The sequence below is a fragment of the Phalaenopsis equestris genome, unplaced genomic scaffold (assembly GCF_001263595.1).
Source record: "Phalaenopsis equestris unplaced genomic scaffold, ASM126359v1 Scaffold000402, whole genome shotgun sequence".
NCBI classification, from domain to species: Eukaryota; Viridiplantae; Streptophyta; class Magnoliopsida; order Asparagales; family Orchidaceae; genus Phalaenopsis; species Phalaenopsis equestris.
This window is the reverse complement of record NW_018164844.1, coordinates 1,842,012-1,852,130: the sequence shown is the minus strand read 5'-3', so window position 1 is coordinate 1,852,130 and position 10,119 is coordinate 1,842,012. Positions and strand designations below refer to the sequence as shown.

General features: G+C 32.5%; 1 protein-coding gene across 1 annotated transcript; it reads left to right on the top strand.

Annotated features, from left to right (window-relative positions):
• Positions 1-2,967: 2,967 nt before the first annotated feature.
• LOC110026844 (phosphate transporter PHO1 homolog 1) lies at positions 2,968-9,898 on the top strand. The gene is made up of 14 exons (XM_020728019.1): positions 2,968-3,252; positions 3,353-3,653; positions 6,112-6,523; positions 6,610-6,658; positions 6,797-6,868; positions 6,961-7,090; positions 7,245-7,365; positions 7,458-7,707; positions 7,894-7,998; positions 8,093-8,137; positions 8,233-8,385; positions 8,468-8,746; positions 9,246-9,382; positions 9,502-9,898. Exons 1-14 carry the CDS (start codon positions 3,019-3,021, stop codon positions 9,587-9,589), a joined length of 2,376 nt encoding a protein of 791 aa, XP_020583678.1. The 5' UTR covers positions 2,968-3,018; the 3' UTR covers positions 9,590-9,898.
• The last annotated feature ends 221 nt before the right edge of the window (positions 9,899-10,119 follow it).

Genomic DNA, 10,119 nt, shown 5'->3' with positions numbered 1-10,119 from the left:
CGGAATTATTTCGATTTATTTTATTAATTTAATGCAATGAGCCCGCCACAAATTACGTGGCATCTTCCGATTGGATATCGCACGCATCGTTGCGTACATAAGACGCACGCAAATTTTTTCCTCAGAAAAGACCAGATCTACCTTGAAGCTTGTGTGGGTTGGCTCCATCTCCCGCACTTTCTCTGCTTCTAGATGTTAAGACTTATGCGAGACTTCTTGTGTGGGATTTGATGTTTTGTTAGAACTAATCTTAATCATTTCTTATTCTAATTAGAATAATTATATATAATATATATATCCCTAAATATTATTTAAAGTCTGTGAAAGTCTTATAATAAGTCTTATGGTTAAAGTATATATTTAAAGTCCGTCAACAATACCTTTAAAGTCCGTCAAAGTCACAAATCAAAATCTTGTCCTAAATTATATTTGGCCAACTTGAGGAGAGAAAGAGCAATTATTGCGTGCGGACCCCGCATGCATCTCTGCATGCGGTGTCCGATCCTGGCCGTAGATCACGGTGATCTACGACCAAAATTATTTCTATTTTTTAAAATTTTAGGTGGGGCCCACCGAAATACATCCGGACCATAGATCAGGTGATTTACGGTTCGGATCGGACACCGCCCGCAAGCTGTGTGCGGTGCCCGATCCGTATGAAATAATTTTTCCAACTTGAGACCTTAAAAATTTGTAAAAAAAATACTATATTTTTAACCATTTGTTCCGTGTCTACTACACTCAACTAAATCCCATTTTTACTTTATAGTGCGAACCTACTCTTAATTGATCCCAATCACATGTAAAATAAACCATATTATTCCTCAAAACCTATTAAAGCTTATATACACCTTCCAAACACCCTTTAAGAGCCTCAGAAGCCTAATTAAGCCATCAATCAAGAGTTTAAGCCTGGGCTACATCATATTCCTATGAATGGATAAAGTATTGTCATTTTATAAAGATAGAATATATTTTTCTTCGACATAAATTACTCTCCATCATGTAAAGAGTTCAATGCGCTTTTTACATGTTTTTATTTGTTTTCCAAAAAGTGAATTAACATATTATTTAACATACTTAAAATAACTTTTAGTTGTTTTGAGTATTTACAAAAATCATACTTTAATCAAATAGTCAAATATATTTTGTTCAAATCAAAATATAAAAAAATAAAATAAAAAAACTAAATTGAAAATTAAGACATAAAAGTGAGCTCTAGGGCTTATTTGTCATAACATTTACATTTTTTTTATTTTTTTGTTTTTATTTTTTACTTTTATTTTAAAAATATGTTTGCTTTGTTATTTTTTTATATATTCTTCTTTTTAATTTTAAAAACAAGCTAGTTTATTTTTAAACATTCAAATCATCTAAAAATTATTTAGAATGTTTTTAAAAACAAATAAATATATTATATTATTTCAACTATATATTTTATTTTAAATCAAGACATAAACAAAACCAAAAAAAAAAAAAATCAAAAGTGATATCAAACGACGCCTGCCCTTTGGGATCACTTTTATATTTTATTTTCTATTTATTTATTTATTTTGTTTTGTTTGTGCTACAATTTGAAACAAAATATGTTTGGTATTTTTGACTAAAATATTATTGGTTTTAAAATCATTCAAACCACCTAAATGGTATTTTAAGTATTTTCAAAAATAAATTTATTATTTTTAGAAAGAATTAATAATATGTAAAAATCGTACAAAACAAACATATTTTTATAAACAAAAGTAAAAAAAATTTGAAAAAAAAACAAACAAAACTGTTCCCAAACAAGCCCCAAGGATCTTTTTTTTTTTTTTTGGTTACCATTTTTGTTTTTTTTTTATTTTGACTTTTTTATTTGTTTTTATTTTAAAAAATATAATTGTTTGGTGCATTTTTCAAGTATTTTTTTTTATTTTTTTTATTTTTTAAAAATAAATAAACTTATTTTTAAAAACACTCAAAATATTATTTCAATGTTTTGAGTGTTTTTAAGTAATAACCAACACTAACAAACATATTTTAAAAAGAACTTTATTTTTTTACTTATAAGCTTTGAGCCCTAAAGAAATGGACCTAAGAGAACTTAGCCTTCAAGTGCTTCCTCTAATCTAGTAAACTATTCATTGATCCTCATATGATGAGCTGCCCAAGATGTCCTTCCACATTTGATTTCAAGTGTGAAATGCTGACTCAAGGAACAGAAACAGACATAATTTTCTAAAGTTAATTTAACTTGTGTTGCTGCCATTATTATCTTAAAGAACTAAGGAATCCCAATATATCTTTTAAATGGGCACAATATTGATTAAAGAGGGTGGTTAATTTATATCACGTCATGAATATCAGTATTTTAACTTTTAAAAAGTGAAATACAACTTTCATGTATAGGTATAGGTAAAGTGGGTATATGTAGAAATAAGAGTTTAGGTGTTAATTAGACATGTAAATACATAAAAATTGAGAGGTATGTGTGTAAATCTTCTAAAGTTATTTCAAGATGATTTCAACATATACAAAATGAATCAATTTTTACATTGCATCAAAATCAAAGTAAACTCAACTACATCATATCTCATCTAAATCAAAGTTTAATCAGAATATCCCGTCCAAATTTTTTTTCTAGACACAGAAACTCGACCGAAAAAATGCCGAAACCAACATCAACCAAAAACATAGAGGCTATTCATCTTTTTTCATTATAGTGGCTCTCACCCAACATCCAAAATCCTCCCACTTCCAAACCTTTCCTCAAGAAGAATCTCTCCCAAGAAACCATGGCCTCCCAAAATGAATTGAGATGCTCAATTACAGTAGTACAAGAGCTCCTAATTAAGGATATCTCAGAATGTGCTGTTTTCCAATACCCACAAGAATGATGCTTACAAACCCTCCCCTCCCCACTCCATCTCACCATGTATATAAACTCCCCCACCTCTCCCCCTCCCTCCCACACCTAAACAGAGGGAATATAGACCAAATTACAGTAAAAATATTGCTTTCTGAGAGAAAAAAGTAGACATGGTGAAGTTCTCCAAGCAGTTTAAAGCCCAGCTTGTCCCCGAGTGGAAGGATGCTTTTGTAGACTACTGGCAGCTAAAAAAGGACCTCAAGAAAATGCAAATCCATTGCTTCAACCAGAATTTAGTGAACAAATCACCAGAGGAAAATCTTCCACAAAGACTCCTATTATCACCAGTAAAGAAACTATCATTATTCAGCAGTGGTTGGGGTCACAAGAATGAAACTATTCAGGCATTGTTCTGCTCAGTCTTTTCGCTCAGTCTTTTCGCGCTATGATTCTAAAAAAGTTTTATGATTTGTTCTAATAAATATATAGTTTTGGCTTGCTCAGGTTCACCGGAAGCTTATGAGCACCGCGAGCAATGGTGATTTATATGAGACTGAGCTACTGGATCAATTTGAAGAGACAAATGCTGCAAGAGATTTCTTTGCAAGACTTGATCTTCAGCTGAACAAAGTGAACCAATTCTATAAGGCGAAGGAGAAGGAGTTTGTCGAGAGGGGTGAGTCACTGAGAAAGCAAATGGAGATTCTTGTTCATCTCAAGGCTGCAATGAAGAAGCAGAGGGAGCAGGGCTGCTTGAATCCCGACTCGAAGGAAGATCAGTCAATTTCGAGTTCTATTTGTTTCGGTAAGTCGGATTCATCTCCCTTTCTTCATGAAATGTTATTCACATAGTTTGGCCAACGCAGAACAGAAATTGCATGACCACAGAATGCGGAAAGCATGGAACTTGTTGAAAATGGAAAGCATAAAAGTGTGCAAAAGATAAATGAGGAATAAACCAATAGCTCACTTGAAGCTTTAATTATGTTTTATTAATGGATACAGCACTAAAAGATTCTGAAATTAAATCATTTTTAAGGAGAAAAATTGCACGACTTTGTTTAAACATAAGTGCAATAAATGACAAATTAATCAAACTTATATTACATTCATTTTCATATAAATTTGAATAATTTAAAAACTCACCATGACACAAATTGATTTTTTTTTTTTTCTTTCAAATTTCTATTACACGAATTGGCCAAAGTAGGCTTATCCATCATGTTCCAACCCAATATTCACAAATACATGAATTGTTCCATTCTTCTGAACTTCAATCAATCTACATGAAAACATAGCTAAATATGGAACTTATTAGAATTATAGGTGTTTAAATTAGGATAAGCACATAACTGTACTGACATAGGGCTAGCAGAACCAAATGTAAACAATAATGAAGCAGAGTCCATAAAGAACTAATTTATTTACTCACGGCTAAGCCTATTTTTGCTTCAAGGACGGAACTTTTTGTTTAAATGGCAGAATTTTCAATTGATTGTTGGTACTACTTCGACCAAAAAAATTTATGGAAAATGTACTTAAACGTGATGTTTGCACAATTAAGCAGCTAAGAAATACAGTAGAAATAGTTTATTGTGTATTATACATACATACTGAAATAGTTTATTGTGTATTATACATACATACTGAAATTTTCATTGGGATGTTTTGATACGTTTGTATCCAGACGGAGCAATTTTTTAAGTGTCTTTGATTTCATATATCATATTTTTCATACATGGAATGTAATTTTAGTAGCAGCAGCTCTATTGACAGAGTTATAACTATGGGTGCTCGAATTATTAAAAGATGTGACCCTTTAGATATCTCGGGTTTATTGTTAAATGTGATAGTGATATAGATGGAGATGTTATTAGTAGAATTTAAGTTGAATTGGTTGAAGTTAAGGAATGTTTCGGGTCTGTTATGTGATAGAAAACTACCGCTTACACTGAAAGGAAAATTTTATAAGATGGTGGTGAGAGCCACAATACTCTATGGCGTTGAATGTTGGCCTTTAAAAGAGAAGCATAAAACTAAGTTAAATAAAACTAAGTTAGCATAAAACTAAGTTAAATGTTGCCGAGATGAGAATGCTTAGGTGGATGAGTGATTTTACACTTAGAGACGACTATATCCGTGATAAGGCTGGTGTAGCTTCAGTGGCGGATAAAATTAGAGAGAGTCGTCTTAGATGGTTTGGTCACATTAAATGTCGACCATCTGACTATCCAATTAGGAGAGTAGATGTTTTAAATTTGACTTATGTTAAGAAAGGCAGAAGTAAACATAAAAAGACTTGCGCATATTGTATAAGAAAAAAAAAACTTAATTTATTAGAATTAAATGAAAATATGACACTCAATAAGACGCAATGGAGAAAAATGATTCATGTAACCCACCCCACTTAATGGGATAAAGGTTTGTTGTCTTCGTCGTTGTTGTGTGCTTTTCATACTAAAATTTTTATTGAAAAAAAATTACATCAGAATATATTGATATGTTTTGTATCCAGATAGAGCTATTTTTTAATTGTGTCCTTAATTTCATATATCATATGCTCTCCCTCAATTGAATTAAATTATTAGACAATATAATTAACTATTAAGAAAATACAATTAAAGAGGAAAACAAGCTGACCTTGAGCAAGCCCACTAATTTGTCAGCTTCAGCTTGTTCACGCACAAAAAAAAAAACTTAAATTGAGTTGTGTTTGAAATGACCAGCAAATAACATGTTTGTGTTCAGCATGTGTTTGAAATGACCAGCAAATAACATGTTTGTGTTCAGCATGATTCAAATTCATTTATTCTTTACAACTCAAATTTGGCTCGAAATTAGTTCTAATAATTTAAGGAATAATAAAATTTAACATTTTTTAATATAACAAAAAAATTATAATATTATTATTATTTAACTATTTAATTAACTAAAGTCAAAACGAGTGAACATGAATGAATAAAAGTTTGTTCATAATCTGCTCGTTTATAAATCAAGTTCAAGAAAACTATCTTTGTTCGTGTTGGTTGCTCAACGAACGAATCAAACACAAAAACGTGAGCTCTTTTGGCATCCCAAAATACTACAAAGTTATTATATATTTACTAAGTTATTATATATTTTCAGAACTTCTTTGATAATGAATATACTTATAAAAAAATATTGTGAAGATCTAATAGTTTATTTATATTATTTAATAAATTAGTTAACTTATGAAATTAACTAAAGAGTTCTAAAAATGATCTCCTTTTCCATGTTAACAGAGGATGAGTCCATTAAGGACACAACAGATCAGGAACAAACTCAGGAGAGCTTGGCATCAGACTGTGAGAAGAGTGAAGTTCAATTCTGTGATTCTCTCGAGGAGCAAGATGAATCAGGAAATCTGGTGAAAGCCAAAAGAGCAGAAGAAGGTAAGCATACAAGTCTCTCTGGAAGAATCTTCAGCTGCCAGGGAAAGAATCTCAAGATAAACATTCCCCTTACTACTCCCTCCAGAACTATCTCAGCTCTTACCTACTTGGTCTGGGAGGACTTAGTTAACCAATCCAAGAAATGCAGACCGGAGAAAGCGAAGCTCCATATTAACAAGACAAAGCTCCACCGTGCAGAAAAGATGATTCGAGGGGCCTATATCGAACTCTTCAAAGGATTAAGTTATCTCAGGACATATAGGTGCAAATAAAATCCAATAGGTTATTCAAGCTCAATTTCATCATTTTTTGGGGAAGAAGTAAAGGTTTTTCTGTTAATTGTTTCAGGAACCTGAATATGTTGGCTTTTGTGAAGATTTTGAAGAAGTTTGATAAGGTTATTTGGCTATTCTTATTTGGCTATTCAAATATATATAAATATATATATATATATATATAGATATATATATATATATATATTAATCTAGGAAAAGCTACAAGTGTTTATGATAATAATAACTAGTTCGTATTGCAGGCGATGGGAAAGCAAATCCTTCCTATATACCTTAAAGTTGTTGAAAGTTCCTATTTCAACAGTTCAGATAAGGTAATGTCCTGCCTAATATCTCCATTTCTCATTAGGAAACTGGTAAAAATAAGGTTTTTCATAACAGTAACAAAACTATTGAAATCAAGCAGGCTGTTAGATTAATGGATGAGGTCGAGGATCACTTTACCAAACACTTTGCTGATGATGATAAGAGGAAGGCCATAAAATACCTCAAGCCAAACCAGCGAAAGGAATCTCATTCAGTGACTTTTTTCATTGGTAAAAAAGACTTTCTAACTAAGCATAATTAAGCACTATTACTGATAACAAACTAGACTGAAATGGGCATATATGCCACTGGCATGAGATATACCATTTCCTGATGAATGTTCAAAAATAGCTTATTTGGAATGTAATTTAATTTTATTAACAGGACTCTTTACCGGATGCTTCATTGCACTTTTTATCGGATATTGTATCATGGCACATATTGCTGGAATGTACACAAGGCAATCAGACACCATTTACATGGAAACAGTTTATCCAGTTCTAAGGCCAGTCCTGTTAATCTGAAATTTATGAATGATCTTAGTTATCAACCATCACATTTTATATTAAGTTTCTAACTGCCATACATAAATTACAGTATGTTTAGCCTATTTTTCCTGCACCTTTTCCTCTATGGGTGTAACATCTACATGTGGAGAAAGACAAGAATCAACTATAGTTTCATATTTGAGTTCGCCCCCACCAAAGAACTACAATACAGAGATGTTTTCCTGATATGTGCCACCTCAATGACTATAGTGGTGGGAATTATGTTTGCCCATCTATCCTGTACTTTGAAAGGCTATAATTCCACTCAAGTCCAAGCAATCCCTGGAATTTTGCTACTGGTAATCTCTCGCATTTCTACACCACCGCAGCATCTTACATTGTTTAGAAGAATATAGTACAGCATATGCCACATTAAAGAAATCAAATGCTTATTCTCATTACATATTGGAATAGAAATGCCAATTATTCCTGTAACCATGATTGTGAATTTGGGGCATAATAAAATTCTATTTATTTTGATGCAGATGCTTACAGTTGTGCTTGTGTGTCCTTTCAACATTATATATCAATCAAGCCGCTACCACTTTCTTAGAGTTATCAGGAACATTATACTATCTCCTTTTTATAAGGTTGGTTAGACCTGACAACAATATCAAAGCTTAATTCAGAAGACAGGTTGCATAACTAATCAAACCTTTAGTTTTCCTTGAAAATCATTTGCAGGTGGTCATGGTAGATTTCTTCATGGCTGACCAATTATGCAGCCAGGTATTTATCTTTCTCAATTTTACTGAAATTTGTAAATTTCTTCAGGTATTTCAAATAGAGATTGACCAACTGATCACAATACTAAATGGCCATAGGTACCTATGCTGAGGAACCTGGAATATGTAACCTGCTATTATGTCACTGGAAGCTATAAAACACAAGATTATGGATACTGCATGAGTACTACAAATTTCAGAGACTTAGCTTATGTTGTATCCTTCCTTCCCTACTACTGGAGAGCCATGCAGGTTTTTTTTCTAGACAACATAAATCAAGACCACTCAAATAAAAATTAGCTAATCTTTAGGAGACTACACGATTTCGTGGCAGTGTGCGAGGAGATGGTTCGATGAGGGAGAGATAAGCCATCTTGTGAATCTAGGCAAGTATGTGTCTGCAATGCTTGCAGCAGGAGCTAAGGTAGCCTATGAGAAGGAGAAAACTATAGAGTGGTTATCTCTTGTTGTCCTGATGTCAAGCACAGCAACTGTGTACCAATTGTACTGGGATTTTGTAAAGGATTGGGGACTGTTGCAACCAAAATCAGAAAATCCATGGCTTAGGAATGAGCTAATTCTTCGTCGCAAGTTCATATATTTCTTATCGATGGTATGTAGTCTGCTAAACCAAATGCAAAACAGAGCCAATACTCTGTTGAGCATCATATTAAAATCTAGGAAAATTTACATACATACCACACAATTCTTAGGTATTTACATATCAAATACCCAAAGTTCGATATTTATACTTATAACACCTTGGTATCATAACCTATGCATGAAAAGTGTATTTCACTTTTTAAAAGGTAGTGAAGGTGGTATTTTTGATGTGATGTAAGGAATTTGAGTGGTTTGCAAGTTAATATGAATGTTTAAGTGTTAGATCTGTAAATACAAGAGAATTGTGTGGCAAGTATGCAAATGCCCCTAAAATCAAATTATGAAAAAGTTCAAGAAGTTGAGCAGATGATTAATTTTTCAGAATCTCCAGCATGGTAGATTCAACTTCTTATCACAACATGAAAATTTCAAAAGTGTGAATATATTAAAACAGATGGTGCACAAACTTCAATTGGTGGTAAGAGTAGGTTTTCTTTGTGAATTTTCAGGGACTTAACTTTATACTGAGGTTAGCATGGATACAATCAGTTCTGCATTCGAACATTGCTAATTTGGATTATAGAGTGACTTCCTTCCTCCTGGCAGCTCTAGAAGTGATTCGCCGTGGACATTGGAATTTCTATAGGTAAACTGTGATACAGAGAACTAAGTTCAACTACTAGAAAAAAACTGTTTATTCCTTTTTTATCTGCTTTTTTCTTATAATAAGAAAGGTAGAAGTACTCATGACAATCTAATTTCCAGGTTGGAGAATGAACACCTTACCAATGCTGGCAAGTTTCGAGCCGTGAAAACTGTGCCTTTACCATTCCATGAAGTAGACCTGGATTGACACATTCGATGAAGGAAGAGCACTCTTGTAGTTTACCAGCCATCAATAATTAAATCTGGCATGGTACACTTCAAAAAAAAAAAACAAAAAACAAAACCCCGACACTTGTGACAAGAAAACCAATTCCTTTCATAATTGAATTTTTATTGGATCAAGTAACATATTTTATCATAGTTGATTCTAAGAAATGGAAACTATTACACAATGATTAATTCAAGGTCCTTACTGAGAAGGTTTTCCTTGTAAAACAACTGCTATGGATTTTTGCCTACATCTTCAGACATTTTAAGTTGGAAGCTTCGTCTACTAGTTAAAGAAAATGGTGATACAAAACTTAGAGCTGAGAATTTAGCTCAAAGTTCATTAATCTCTCAAAAATCAATTCAAATTTTCGCCCGGATCAAGATCAAATCAAAGTAAACGAGTAAAGCATTGAGCCTAAACTATGGATCAAATTTCTTTCGAGCCAATTTCAAGCCATACACGGATCAAATTGAATTGGCTCGAGCACGGCTCAAACTTGTAAAATC

Excerpts from the sequence above, each read along its gene's own strand:
- LOC110026844 (XM_020728019.1), top strand. The coding sequence starts at position 3,019 with ATGGTGAAGTTCTCCAAGCAGTTTAAAGCCCAGCTTGTCCCCGAGTGG. Across the intron at positions 6,869-6,960 it reads ATTTCAACAGTTCAGATAAG|GCTGTTAGATTAATGGATGA; the intron begins GTAATGTCCTGC and ends GAAATCAAGCAG. Across the intron at positions 9,383-9,501 it reads GGACATTGGAATTTCTATAG|GTTGGAGAATGAACACCTTA; the intron begins GTAAACTGTGAT and ends TCTAATTTCCAG.